This window comes from Aspergillus puulaauensis, chromosome 1 (assembly GCF_016861865.1).
Source record: "Aspergillus puulaauensis MK2 DNA, chromosome 1, nearly complete sequence".
Lineage (NCBI taxonomy): Eukaryota > Fungi > Ascomycota > Eurotiomycetes > Eurotiales > Aspergillaceae > Aspergillus > Aspergillus puulaauensis.
The window spans coordinates 4,219,676-4,233,655 of record NC_054857.1 but is presented as its reverse complement, the minus strand read 5'-3'; the positions used below and the strand labels follow the sequence as shown (position 1 = coordinate 4,233,655).

At 49.8% G+C, this 13,980-nt stretch overlaps 7 protein-coding genes across 7 annotated transcripts; 3 read left to right on the top strand and 4 right to left on the bottom strand.

The window, feature by feature from the left end:
- Positions 1 to 162: 162 nt before the first annotated feature.
- Positions 163 to 2,073, bottom strand: APUU_11671S (DUF3176 domain-containing protein; the record flags this gene model as incomplete). Its single annotated transcript, XM_041697787.1, has 2 exons — positions 163 to 1,597; positions 1,655 to 2,073. 2 exons carry the CDS (start codon positions 2,071 to 2,073, stop codon positions 163 to 165), a joined length of 1,854 nt encoding a protein of 617 aa, XP_041551037.1.
- A 972-nt stretch (positions 2,074 to 3,045) lies between these two features.
- APUU_11670S (uncharacterized protein) lies at positions 3,046 to 4,875 on the bottom strand (the record flags this gene model as incomplete). The annotated part of the gene is made up of 6 exons (XM_041697786.1): positions 3,046 to 3,180; positions 3,232 to 3,292; positions 3,341 to 3,422; positions 3,475 to 4,518; positions 4,566 to 4,740; positions 4,783 to 4,875. The coding sequence occupies 6 exons, from the start codon at positions 4,873 to 4,875 to the stop codon at positions 3,046 to 3,048; spliced, it is 1,590 nt and encodes a 529-aa protein (XP_041551036.1).
- A 367-nt stretch (positions 4,876 to 5,242) lies between these two features.
- On the top strand, positions 5,243 to 6,870 carry APUU_11669A (Zn(II)2Cys6 transcription factor domain-containing protein; the record flags this gene model as incomplete). The annotated part of the gene is made up of 2 exons (XM_041697784.1): positions 5,243 to 5,328; positions 5,373 to 6,870. The coding sequence occupies 2 exons, from the start codon at positions 5,243 to 5,245 to the stop codon at positions 6,868 to 6,870; spliced, it is 1,584 nt and encodes a 527-aa protein (XP_041551035.1).
- Positions 6,871 to 7,090: 220 nt separating this feature from the next.
- APUU_11668S (uncharacterized protein) lies at positions 7,091 to 8,515 on the bottom strand (the record flags this gene model as incomplete). Its single annotated transcript, XM_041697783.1, has 4 exons — positions 7,091 to 7,514; positions 7,563 to 7,979; positions 8,037 to 8,203; positions 8,255 to 8,515. The coding sequence occupies 4 exons, from the start codon at positions 8,513 to 8,515 to the stop codon at positions 7,091 to 7,093; spliced, it is 1,269 nt and encodes a 422-aa protein (XP_041551034.1).
- A 619-nt stretch (positions 8,516 to 9,134) lies between these two features.
- APUU_11667A (uncharacterized protein) lies at positions 9,135 to 10,220 on the top strand (the record flags this gene model as incomplete). The annotated part of the gene is made up of 2 exons (XM_041697782.1): positions 9,135 to 9,236; positions 9,288 to 10,220. 2 exons carry the CDS (start codon positions 9,135 to 9,137, stop codon positions 10,218 to 10,220), a joined length of 1,035 nt encoding a protein of 344 aa, XP_041551033.1.
- A 296-nt stretch (positions 10,221 to 10,516) lies between these two features.
- On the bottom strand, positions 10,517 to 11,322 carry APUU_11666S (uncharacterized protein; the record flags this gene model as incomplete). Its single annotated transcript, XM_041697781.1, has 2 exons — positions 10,517 to 10,718; positions 10,790 to 11,322. 2 exons carry the CDS (start codon positions 11,320 to 11,322, stop codon positions 10,517 to 10,519), a joined length of 735 nt encoding a protein of 244 aa, XP_041551032.1.
- A 488-nt stretch (positions 11,323 to 11,810) lies between these two features.
- BTS1_2 (geranylgeranyl pyrophosphate synthase spyE) lies at positions 11,811 to 13,038 on the top strand (the record flags this gene model as incomplete). Its single annotated transcript, XM_041697780.1, has 4 exons — positions 11,811 to 11,990; positions 12,041 to 12,195; positions 12,252 to 12,581; positions 12,648 to 13,038. The coding sequence occupies 4 exons, from the start codon at positions 11,811 to 11,813 to the stop codon at positions 13,036 to 13,038; spliced, it is 1,056 nt and encodes a 351-aa protein (XP_041551031.1).
- Positions 13,039 to 13,980: the final 942 nt, after the last annotated feature.

Sequence of the window (13,980 nt, the reverse complement as noted above, 5' to 3'; positions counted from 1 at the left end):
ACGTGCTGGTAATGGAACAGTCGAGCCTGCAGTCTCGAGGCTATCAAGCTACGCCTCTCACCGCACAATATAAGTCGGAATTTGCATTTAAAGGCCCCATTCTGGTGGTTAGTGGAATAGCGCTCTCAATAGGAACGTTTTGCTATCTAGGAGAGTCTTGTCCTAATTAGTCTTCCTCTCCATCACATCCAGCCTCCACCGATCAGGACCCTCAACACCCATAACACATCTAACGTGTAATTGCTGTGCCTCGTCTTCAGCCTGCGTTGGGCCACCAGCCACGCGAAGCTCTCGCTGAAAGTCAAGGCCCAATCCGGAACAAAGCAGGGGAAGCGTAGATGACTTCCAGACGTCCAGACTTCTGTTCCTGCTTTGCAACGCAGTGATGACAAGGAAGGCCATGGTTAGGACGAGCAGTACTGCTGGAAGCGTGATCCACCCCCAGTGGATGTAGAGTAGGGTTTGCACGGCCCAGGCTGTACCATGTGCGGGCTCGGTGCCACCATGAGAGAGAGTATACATACCGAACTCTGGGTTGTCGGGAACAAAGACGATTTCGTTTGCAGACCGAATGTACGTAGTTATCCCCGCTGCAAGTCTTCCAAAGAGGTCGGGGAGAGGCTGCTTTTCGAAAAATGGAATGAAATCGGTCCCATGCCCTGTAAAGCCAACGTCGGTCTCGGCGCACAGACTGTTCCCCTTTCTGAACTGGAATTTGTCTGCTAGCCATCGAGAGAGGCCGTTGCTGCTTTTCTTCTCAATGGTGAAATTAGCGGGGGCCATACTGCCGCTGACCGGGGGGTTAAGCACAATGGTACTGTCCTCGTGGTTCGCATATCGGTAGGAAAAGGAAGCCGTGTTGTCGTAATATGACTCCAGTACGGGCTCAGAGGTCGATCCATTCTTCACAGTTGCGTTATATGTATTGACGCACCAGTACAACGAGCACTGCATTGCAGTGGCTTTGACAATACGTTCTTCTACCAGGTCCGCTTCAACAGAAATAGCGGACAGGTTCATGAAAGCACTGTCTCCGAAGTTCTTGGTTCCCGGCAGAGCCATTGCTTCCAGCCCATAAGAGTCTCTGTCAGATTTGGTGCTCGTGCTAACATACCAATCACTATCAAGAGGCAGGGCTGTACCGTTGGAGGAAACGCTGACATTGAGGCCATTCGGGAGGTAATATACGCGCTGGGGCGTTTGTCTCCCATCGCACCGAGATTGCCCTTCTTTAACTGACAGCAGGTGAGTAACATTGCTGCAATAGGAGCACGCAGCTAGCGATTGAAACCGCGGGATAATGCAATCCCCCGTTGGGCAGTCCGGCTTGCTGTAACTGGAGAATGATGTCGATTCTGCATTGGTAGATGTAGTAGTGTCCGAAGAGGAGAAAATGGCGTTGTAGATGACATATTTCATTTCTGACTTTATCGGTTCAGTATTCCATATATCTGTTTCAAAAAACGATTCTGTTCGTGCTATGGATGCTGGGCTGTCAGAAGGAACCCGGCTGTTTTTGACGGTGGCCATTTGCTGTACGAATGGGCCGGTACCGATGGACAGAATGGTGATCAGAGCTCCAAGAGTTGCAAATTGTCTGGTGTATAGTATTGTCAGCTATACCCTGCCCAGCTTCTCGGATATCAAAGCGCACCTCATTCTGGAAATCCACAGGAAAACTGTGCAGCCTGCTGGCCCTCTACTGGCCCAGTCATACGAGTTCATGTCTGCAAGTGGTCTGGCGCTGTCTGTGAAATAGATCCATTTGGACTGGCTGAGGCAGGTTGCCACTACTCCAATCATACAGGCCGTAAATACCTGCGTGATCCACGAGAGAATGGAGTTGATAGTGATCCCATACGGCCATTCAGGCAATGGTTCGCCATCGTATTCCAGGAGCACGGCAACTATGGACGCCAGGCAAACGAGACAGATAAAGCAAGATATAATCTCCCAGGTCCAGTTGTCATTGAGCTTGCTAGCAGGTGACTTTGCTGGTTTTGGACTGCTTTGTTGTCCGTCTGCTTCATCGCTGCTATTTTCTTCTGCCTCCGTTGGATGGGCCGTCTCCATTTTCTGTATTGTGCATAGAGCTTTCAGGGACCATTTGGATAAAGAAACTTACGAGATTCCGGGGTAATATCAGCCTCCATATGTATTCCGTAAGCCGCAAGGCTGTGCCCTCCTTTCCGTCACAGCCTCATCTCGCTTCCACTCGGTCAGATGCTAACCTGAGTGGTTGAACTTTGGGCGGACCAGTCCAGCCAATGATCAACATGTTATAGAAGGTATGTGGATATCAAAGGGTCTGTTCGCCAAGCCCCTTTTTCATTTCACCGGTCGAATCGGCTGATTCCGCCTGTCTACCGAGATACTTTGCAATACGTGGTACCCATAACAGAGAACGATTGCTTCGCTCAAAGAGGGCGGACTACTTGTATCTTAACGTGGAACGTTCAACAAATAATAAATGCCCGGAATCAGGCCAGGCTGGATGTACCTTCTTGTTTATCAAATACCCTATTCCAATTATCCTACTTATACTCAAAGAATCCAAATCCCTCCTCTGTCCCTGCAACTGTGCTCCAATCCTCGCAAGCGCTAATATATTAGGAAGGCCTTCAACCATTAAAAAGGTCTATGGCGAGGCTGTCCTAGGAAGACGACTTGGGTTGTCCTTAAATGTCTTACCTGTCGCCGTGATAGGCCATCCCCGGACTGTCGGCGTGGAGCTCCTATATAGGTCTATCTACGCTGCACTGCATGCAACCTCTTACCTCTTCCCTACTCACTCTCTTGGGCTGACTGCAAGGGGATGTGATTTGACTCGGATAGTTTATATGCGGGGTTTGATAAATTAGTACTGGGCTAGGGAAGGATGGGGATGTTGGATTCTGACTTGGCAGTTCTGGATAGCCGCATGAAGGATGTGATCTGAGCTGCTTTCATATTTTGGATTAATACTATACTGGTAGTATTATTATAATATATCTAGGCTATAACAATATACCTTCTGCCATTTGTATTGAGATGCTTCGACAACCCTTAAAGGGGGGAGGCATCCATGAAAGGAGTGTACTGTCGGGGACATGTAGTATTAAACGACGGAACTGTGCCCTGGAGGTATGCCTGGACATGTCCGAAGTAACAATCCGACCCCCCCTGTTTTATGACCGTATGCTGATTCAAGTAAGCATGGATTCTTGGTGAAAATTCAGAATTGATACTTACACCCACAGCTTCTTGCATTAAGAGTGTTGATCCAACAAACCGAGTGGACATCTTGCGCGCCCTATCAATAAAGTTAGTTACATTCAGTGTCGATGATTTGGCAACGTACGATAGTACTGGCGTGATGGGGTCGACGGTATTACTCGTAAAGAGGATCGGAAAGGACGTAGGCTTGTGTGCCCTTATTTCGTCTGCATCACTGTTAGACTTTGAAGACAATGTTTATAAGAGAGAGAGAGGTACCTTGAATTACCATGCTATCAGGCAACTGCGGATTGAATGATCGGCACAAGATACCCTCCGGTAAGCTGGGGTAGATATCACCAATGTACCTGCTCCTGGAGATCAAGTACTCTGTCCAACCCTTGAACTCGTCCAAGGTAGTCAGTCTGTTCCGTCGATACGAATCGGTGCATGTAATGGCGAAACGGGCATCGGATATAGAGTTTGACTGGTCGTACATGCCCGCAAGAGCAGACGCATTCCCACGCTCGGCCTGGTGTAGGATATCGGCCATTTCTGGAAACATTTCCAGTGGGTTGTAGATTGTGTTGAGAAACAGAGTCTTCAAATCTGAATAGGTGGTTATTACCGGCAGCTTTGAGTCTCCAACACGGCTTAGGACTGGGTAGTTCTGGAGCTGACGGACGATGCCATCCATTCTCGCCGTGATGTTATCTGGTGTAGGCCCCCAGAACGAGCACTTGTCAGGCCCGGCGGAGTGGCAGAAGGTCGAGAATGTTTCCATAGTCTCGTCCATTTGATCCACATTGTCTGTCCAGTAGTTGGTATAGTATTGGTCTGCGTGTAGGACGCCATCGAGTATCATTCTCCCGATGCGGTCAGGGAACAGAGATGCGAAAGTACTGCCGATGACAGTGCCGTAGCTGATTCCATAGCACCACAGTTTGGCTTTTGCTGGTGACTGGCCGACCAGCTCCGCTTCGGCTTCGGTAAATGCAAGCAGGTCATGGGCAACTGCTGGCGTGGTGACATAGTATGAATGGGGTGACTTGTTCTTGACGGCATTGTTGCACGACTCGCCGTAGATGGAGCTTGAATAGTACTGCTTCTCAAGCGAAGTTGATGAGATATTGGTGGCGCCTGTTCTGTGCAGTCGATAGAAAGCTGATCGTGCTTTTGTATCATTGAAGCAGTCGAGATGCAAGCCACTGTTGTTCACGCCGCGAGGGTCAAAGGATACGAAGTTGTACTGCTCTCCGAACATCTGCCCAAAGAGACTCTGGTACAAGAGGAGTAAATCGACACCAGAACTACCGGGGCCGCCTAAAATTAGTTAGACATGTTCAGGCAACTTGACAGATGAGACTTACCAGGGAGGATCACAATGCTTGGAGACTCGACGGTGGCATTTTTGCCAGCCAGCTTGATGAAGGCAATCGACGTCGCTCCAAGGCTTCTGTTTGAATAATCCAGAGGAACTTGCAGTTTGGAGCAGTTAAAGGCATCGAAACATGGTGTCCATGTCAGGTTGGCCGATGGTTCAATCTATATAGTCAGAGCTGAACCCTTTACCGTTATTCCACTCACATTGTCAAATCCAGAGACAGGTAAATAGTGGGCGCTGAACGCCAGGCTTATGAAAAGGGCATTCATGAAAAGGACATTCATGAGTCTGTTCATTGTGTCTCCTTGATGTTTCTTGGGTGCTTGAGCTGACACTGCGATATTCGCACTATTTATAGCTGAATTTCCTTGATAGCCAGTTCAATAGGCAGCTGCATTCCATCAAATACTTCTCGCTGTACGAACCAGCCAATCAATATTTCATCACAAATAACAAGTCCAAGATATGCTCTTATATACTTGCTATTGCAGGCTGCAATGTCGATCAGCCCGCATGTACGAACTGGCCAATAGAATTACTATATACCAACTCCACTGACTCCACTGCTAATTTTAGGCTATTTGATTCCCCGCCATAAGTTCTTCGAGCTGCTGGCTTCATGACACTGATGGCTTCATAAGGTCATGACCTCTCAGCTCAGTGATGGATGGGAAGACGGACAATCACGCCTGGAGGAGAAGGCCTCGCAAGTTCGCTCCAAAGTCCAGACTGGGCTGTAGGACTTGCAAGTATGTTGACTCACATCTTCAAAGACTCGAGCTGACACCCCCAGGATAAGACGGATTAAATGCGATCTATCTCGGCCTTCATGCTCGAAATGCCTTTCTACCGGGCGTACCTGCGATGGCTACAACGCATCCAAGACTGAGATCGCCAACAGTACCGCGATTGCGAAATTCCATGTGCAAAATCTCGGTTCCTTTATGATCTTGCCCGTGGCTGAGCCAACCCAGGCAGATGCAATGTGCTTTTTCAGGGACATCTCCATCAAGCATCTGAATGAATACCGCCCCTGCGAACAGTGGCGGAACAATCTCATGCTCTTCTCCCAAACAGTGCCATCAGTGCGCCATGCGGCCATTGCGCTGGCCTTGATGCACCGAGCCTACCTGGATTGTCATTCTGACAGCCTAATATATCAGTCCCCTGTCTTGAAAGACCGACTACCAGACAAAACCCCTTTGCTGCACTATAACCGCGCCATCCAACTCCTGCTGAACCCTGAAAGTAGCGACAGCGCTGAAATCACAGCTGTCACGCTGTTAGTCTGCTATCTCTTTACCTGCTTGGATCATCTGGCTGGTGACGACGTACAAGCAATGAAGCATCTTCGCGGAGGCGTCGCTCTCATCAACAACTATACCCACAATACCCAATCCCCCGTTCACGCGGTTATCAGCCAAGTCACAGAGCAAATCCGCCGTCTGGACATGCAGGCCGTCATGTTTCTGGTTGACTGGACTCCAGCCAACATAGAAGAGACGTTCATGTCCCTAACACTCCCTGATAGTAGTAGTGGTGGTGGTGGTAGTATATTTTATTCTCTCGACCAAGCGGCCGACACCCTCCAGATCCTGATTTCCCAGGTAATGAGGCTGCGCAACACCGAACAGCAAATATCCCCGACGGGCACGATGCCGCCGTTACCTTCTTCACTCAAGGACCTCGTTCTGGCGCAGTTGGAGACCTGGTTGAGTCTGTTTGAATCCCTCCTGCGCAGCGCACCGGACTGTGAAACAGAAACAGAAACTAACCCCCTCGTATCACTCCTCCGCTTACAACATACCATGGCATGTATTCTCCTCTGTGGTTACGGATCCGGTAGAGAAATGGACTACGACAATTTCCTGCCCCAGTTCCGGCAGTGCGTTGTATTAGCGGATGAGGTTACTATGGTGCATCAGCGATATTCGTCATCAACATCAACATTCACCCCAGAAATCGGATTCATCCCCGTTCTATACATAATCGGCGCCAAGTGCCGGCATCCGATCGTCCGTCGGGAGGTATTGCGGATTCTGCGACGGCGGCTTATACGCGAGGCTGCGTGGGATAGTTTCTCTACTGCGCGGGTGGTTGAGCGGGTTATTGAGATTGAAGAGGGTGGGCAGACGATACAGTGCATGAGGCAGATTCCTATATGGCGACGGATCGAGGCACTCTCCTTTATGCATATCCCAGGGATCTTGGGACGGTGTATGGCGAGGTTGGATATTGAGTATACATTCTGTGGATTGGAGGGGATACACACTGAGTCGGTGATAGAATGACAGGTGCTGTGCTCGAGCGTGGCTGAGTTAGAATAGTTGACTGTATCCATTGGTGATGTTTGCCCTAAAGGCTCCAAAAATTGGCCTGCAGGGGTTCATTTCGCTGGCAAATCACCAGTAGAGAAGACAGATGGCCACCGTACATTCCCACCCAGTAATGAGGTTCTACCTGCTTATACCTTTATACCTCCAGGACTTGACGAGAACACGCAGTTCCATCCTAATTGAAACCTGATTTCGCTTGAGAAAACGGACATGTAGCCACACCCTTCGCCTTGATAATCTCAACATCCATCGCCATCTCATCAATTCCTTTCCCTTTCTGCGGCTCAGGGCCAATCGTCATCAAATCATATCCCTGGGGTATGTATCGGTCTCCGTGTGAGCCAGGCACCCTTCCCCCAAAGGCCTTGACCAGCAACGCGCCGGGTCTCCATTTTGACCCAAAGCCGGGCTTCATATACCATGGCTGCAGGCCCTTCCTTTCGAAGTTATACAAGTTCGTTTCCGGGTTTGGCGTATCATGAACTGGTTTCACAGCGCGAAACGAGGGACGTGGAAGTGCCAGGTATCGCAGGAACAGTTTCCGTACTCCCTGAATAAAACCCAGCAGGAAAGAGAATATCGGACCTGGAGTCTCAAGACTAAAACTGTAAGTTAAGATAATACGTGAAATCATTCTAGGAACGTACCACAAACTCGTCCTCATAACATCATCCAACCCATATCCCAACACCTTCCGCACACCCGTCCTCATAAACCCCGGAAGCGACGAGAGCCCCGAATCAACATAAACCCTAACATACTGATCATTCGTCGCCGTTGGCTTCGCCACTTCCTCTTCATACCGGACCGTCCAGTCCGTCAATTCCATCGCAAAATTCAATCCATCAGTCCAGCCTTCTAACGCTGAAGGGAGTGGATCGAATGGGATGCCCATGTCTTCACCTAGATGACGATGGAACACGCCCAAGGCGCATTTCTCAACGGCCGTGAAATCTCGCCACTCCTCTCGCGAAACGACATTCAGGATCTCGCCCAGCCCGTCGCCGAGCGTGTGCAGGAGGTCCGGGTCGGTGATTTTACCGGCGCGGCGATAGCGTGCGTGCCTGGTCAGGTCAGTGGCTTCAGACTCAACAAAATCCTAGATCTTATGGTGTGGTTACAGATAGTTCATTCTTGCCACGGCCGCGGCGTATCGATCAGAATCTCGCGGCTTGGACTGGGCCTCCCGCAGGAGGATTTCCGTGTCGACGGCGCGTCTCCCGGCATTGCGCTTGTTGTTCTGGCCTGTCACGGCGAAGAGCTTGGACATGCTTGGGATTCCTCCGGCCTATGACAGAATATTAGATAGGACTTTTGGTGCTGGGTATGTTGGTCATACCTTTAACAATGCCATTCGGCGGCCCTTGGAGAATGCATATGGGAATTCAAGAGTCTGTAGCTGCGTGATAATTTCGTAGGATTCTTTGACAGTCATGGATGATAGCGGCCTTTTGCCGGGAATGAAGGGGGACTGGATCTGTCTCATGCGACGGTATCGGAGAAGCCAGACAACTGTTATATAGATGGCGATTGTGGTGACTGCCACTGCCCAGTGGTAGTTCTCCCATCCATGGGACGAGGTGAGAATGGTGTTGATCATATTACAGTGTCTGCTATGCCAGTGATATTTGCAATTTTCAAAGGAAATACAGACTATTTAAGTTGAGAAATATGCATAGCTTGTTTTCTGGGTTGTTGGGCGGCTCTAATATATGCTGGGGTTGATATTGTAATCCTCATAATCGGCCTCGGCGATTAGAATATATCTTGTATTTTTATTCCTTTTTTTTTTTCTTCAAAAAGTAAACCTCGGAATAACTGATATAAATTTGTCTTGGGCGTGGGCAGTCTATTTATTGTAGGGCTGGCCAACTGCCTGCTATGACCTCAACAGAACAAACGGGAAGCCCTAAAGACCCAGCACTCTGGTAACAAAGACCTCAGTAAGCTAACAACAGAGTACACTCGTAGGTATGTTGTCTGCCACGAAAAACAATCCGAATTGGTGTATACTTTCGCTTTTATATACAATATCTCCTACTCATTCGGTTTCATGTTCAGATTCGATGTTATCATCCAAAGTGGATATCGACAGCCCGAACTGCCGAGGAACGAGAGCGGGGCTTCATATCGTCATCTCCTTTTATCATTCTCTTCTGTCTCTTCTGTCTCTTTTTTTCCCAATTAGATCTCTTTTCTTTCTTTTTTCTTCATCTACAATGACTTCTCTCCCCGTTGTCCTGTTCCACTATCCAGGCTCGCCGTTCGCGGCCCGAGTCCTGTACTATCTGGCCCTGCGCGGCATCCCCTATGATGAATGCGTATAACCACCATCACTACAATATTCAGCACCCTAATTAACTTGTTAACAGATCCAACCCAACATCCTCCCCCGTCCAGACCTCGCCCGCCTCGGCATCCGCTACCGCCGCATCCCCCTGCTCGCAATCGGGCGCGACGTCTACCTCGACACGCCCCTGATCCTCGACCGTCTCGAACGCTTCACCCCATCGTCCACCACCACGAAACCCTTCAAAACAACCACATCCCCCTCCCAACGCACCCTCACCCACCTCCTCGCCTCCTACACCCTCGACACCCCTCTCTTCAAAAACATCGTCTGCGTCCTCCTCCCCTCAACCCCCCTAATCACAAACGAGGCATTCCTCAAAGACCGCGCCGAGATGGTCGGCGGGCCTCCCGGGTTTAATTTCGCAGAACACTTTATCCTCCCTGCGCGCAATGACGCGATTGTCGAAGTGGTGAAGACGCTGGAGTTCTTGGAATCCACCCTCCTGGCTGATGGGCGACAGTGGGTGGCGGAAACGGAGACCCCAGGACTGGCGGATATTGAGCTGGTTTGGCCGCTGCATTGGCTGTTTAAGACACCGGGTGCTGTTCCGGTGGAATACATTACTGCGGACAAGTTCCCGAAGGTCTTTAGCTGGGTTGAGAGGTTTGAGAGGGCTGTTGCGGAGGCCGAGAAGGGGGTGCGGAGGCCTGAGACGGTTTCTGGGGAGAAGGTTGCTGCGTGGATAGACAAGGCTGGTGTTGAGGATGAAGATGAGGCGCGCGTGGATTTGGGGGATCCGGTTGTCAAGGAGAGGGGGCTTTATCAGGGTCAGGAGGTGTTGCTGTGGCCGGCTGATACTGGGGCGAACCATAAGACGAGGGGGAAGCTTGTTGGGTTTACCAGTAGGGAGATTACGCTGGATACGACGGAGGGCGAGGTGTCGGTCAGAGTGCATGCTCCTAGACATGGATTTAGGGTTGCTGCTGTTCCTGAGAAGGCGAATCTGAGTTAGAGCATTAGCATGTAGAATATCTGGTAGCCCGGATATGGTATATATCATCTGGGTTCACTGGATACTGGTATATCAGTCTTTTGGAGTGTTTCGCTATTTGCGTGTTTAATGGCGACGTTATGTTCATACTGTTTTATATTGCTAGGTACTAGATGTATATGCCGTCTTTAGCTGGTCTTAATGTCTAATGAACGATATCAATAGGTTGTACTGCACATTCTCATCGTACTAGAACAGGAAATAACATACCAAAAGAACTTCTTATCTTAGCAAGCTGTCTGACAATACCAAGCCACTCACGCCGTCTTCTCTCTCTGTCTCTGTTCAATCCGCCTCGTATACCAAAAGCAAACACCATACAGGGCATCCAGCACAAAAAATGCCCCAGAAAACCACCGCATCAGGATATTGTCCGACCACCCCCATACCTGCGGCCAGTACGTCGACCGCAGAAACAAACTCGCCACCGCGAAGATCGACCCAATGAACCGTGAGAGCCTGCACCATCCGTCAGCTCACCATCACATGTACCTGTCGGTGGTTAAATAGAAAGAGAGAAGAAAACATACCACATCCCATACGACATCCCACGCGTGTGCCCCCTCTGGACCAAAATCCCCAACGCACTCCCACTCATCACCACCAGACACATCATCCCGCTCCAGTAAAACGCCTTGATCGGGCTAAGCAGCACCGAGAGCGCCCAGTGGCCAGAGAAGAACCCCAAGACCCCGGCGAGCACAAAGAGGTGCAGATATCTCTGGAGAAGTGGTGCCTTAGACTTCGAGTTAACCGACGAGGCTCCCGCAAACTTGGCCGTGGTATATATAACAAAGATATCAACAAACAGCCACGAACGCAGTATGACTTTCGCAACTGGCAGCGGGGGCGGGTGCAGGATCGCAAAGACGAGTTCCCACGCTAGATTGTTTGTGAGGGCTACCAGGGACACGCCTGGGGTGCGGCCGCGGTATGCGGTGCGGATTGTCGTGATGTAGTTTAGGAGCCAGCCTGTGCCGGAGATGGAGAAGAGGGTTAGAAGGATCGGTTGGACTTGTTTGAATGACGGAGGGGCGGAGTCGAAGTCCCAGCCTTCTTCCATGGTGATGATGGGGGGGACTGTAGTGGTTGGTGGTTGTTTCGAAGTTGGAGTATGGAAGATGCTTTCTATCTTCCATCGGATTGAGGGGAGTGTGCGAGGGTGATGGATTGAACCCTGTAGCTGCATTACAGACTCATTCTATCGTGGTCGGAAGACCCTCCGTGTCTGTTTAGTTGGTGCTTCATTGTCTGCGCAGAGTATTACCGGCTCAGACGCAGCGCGCAGGGTTTGTTGTTAGTGCAGCCTAAAATATGATATGCATCTCGTACAGGATCTGAAGTCAGCTTGTCTTCTGTTACTGTCTTTATAATGTCACTAGTATTGTGAATTTACCCTGTCTTATTCCTTCGCGATGTTCGTCAATACCAACCTTAACAGACAGTTCGTTGCTCCTGCATAGAACTGCAGAGTATAAACTCAGAACAACCAAAGACTTGCCCTGAGCTTTCTTGTGTCTTCAATCTCAGTCAACTGTCATGTCCAGCACAATGAATCCCTTCGATGCCTTCAATGCCCCCCAGCCATACCAACAGCATCATCCACCGCGGTGGAACATACACATCCCACACCTCTCGCAGACAAACGGACACTCCATCCAACAGACTCCTGTCACAGTCCCAGTCACGAATGGAGCAGCCCTCCATCAACGCGAGACCATGGAAGAAGAGGTATACACCTTCTCTGTATTTCAACAGATACACATTAACTAAAGCCTCAGATCATCTCCGCCCCTCTCCACTACATAACAGGCCTACCAGGCAAAGACATCCGCGGAAAGCTCATCTCAGCATTCAACGAGTGGTTCCGCATCCCCGACGAGCAGCTAGAGATCATAAAGCGGGTGGTCGGGCTACTACACGTAGCTTCATTACTGTAACTCCCTCCCCTAAATCCTGGACAGCCAGTCAGAAATCTAACATGAGTCTCAGAATCGACGACATCGAAGACTCGTCCAAACTCCGGCGCGGGTTCCCCGTCGCACACAGCATCTTCGGAATCCCCCAGACAATCAACTCCGCCAACTACGCCTACTTCCAAGCGCAGAGCGAGGTGTTGAAGCTGCGGAAGGGCAGCGCCGCATTCGCCATCTTCACGGAGGAGCTTCTCCGCCTGCATAGAGGGCAGGGAATGGATCTGTTCTGGAGAGATTCCCTCACCTGTCCGACTGAGGAGGAGTACCTGGATATGGTGGCGAATAAGACGGGTGGGTTGTTTAGGTTGGCGATTAAGCTTATTCAGTTGGAGAGTGATGTTGAGGAGTATTCATGCCTTTTTCTTTGTATTTTGGATTTTGATAGAGAACGATGGCTTGCTAATATGAGCAGCGACTGTGTCCCGCTGGTCGACCTCCTAGGAATAATCTTCCAGATCCGAGACGACTACCAGAATCTCCAGAACGAGCAATACGCGAAGAACAAGGGCTTTGCGGAGGATATTACCGAGGGCAAGTTCTCGTATCCGATTGTTCATAGTATCCGGAGCGGCGCAGCAAAGGGCGGCAGCTCTGAACTGATGAACATCCTGCGTCAGAAAACGGATGACGAGGCTGTGAAGAGGTACACGATCTGTATTCTGGAGAAGACGGGCAGTTTTGAGTATACGAGGTTGAAGCTGGTGGATTTGATGGCGAAGGCTCGGGCTATGCTTGCTGGGTTTGTAGATGGGTCTGCAGATGGATTAGGGGGTATATTGGACTTTTTGGAATTGAAGGAGTAGCTTGCTATCATCTAATCCATATCTTTCTTTCGGAATTTGCAATTATACAAAAATATCTATTTTCAACACTCAACGGACGAAACCTTTACATACCAGGCCAGGCACTACATTCTAATATATGATTATATTAGGGTGTCCAATCCTCACGTAATAACCAATCATAATCAGAGCTATAGAACTATCTGCAATCGCAGACACCAATGGGCGCTCAATAATTACCAACACAATAAACAAGTCTAGGCCCCCATGCAGTCAGCTACAGAAGGGTTAACTTCCGGCCCGCTGCATGCGACGCAAGGACCACTCGGCGTAGTCTTGGAGATGAGTTAAAGATACGAACGGGGAGGCGGCCCGAGAAGTCGTTAAATCGAGAAGCTATATTATCAGTACTATTATTTCCCCTCCAACTAGATATGCAGTACTAGCCGATACAGTGTTCCCACAGCTCGCATGAGGAACTAATTATATCCCTGACGAACCGAGGCGTTCTAGCCTTCCAGTTCCCAACAGAACAGGGATTCGTGGGTTTATTCCGTGTATTATGCAGATCAGGGACCAGAGTATAAACACGTACCTCGCAAAGGTACTATACTCTACTAGTTTACCCTGTCCAGGATGCTATACACATCCGTAGGATCTTGACCCTGTCTGAGCCCTCCAGGGCGCAGAGTATAACCCAAACCGAGGCGGCCATAGAGCTTCCTTTGCCCGTGTCAATTAGAGAATGGGTGCAGGCCAGCGGGGAATTTCATCAATGGCGACTTCTTTAGGCTAAACCTCGGGCTTGGACTTCATTGTCGGTATAGTAGGTGGTTGCAGAGAAGTATCTGGTGAAATCTGTGTTTTCCCTACAATCTGTATTGAAGGCCTTTCCCTCGCGCTATGCTGTGAAGGCCGACGTAAATCCTCTAGTTGTAAAGTGGAACACAGCAATGCCTAGTA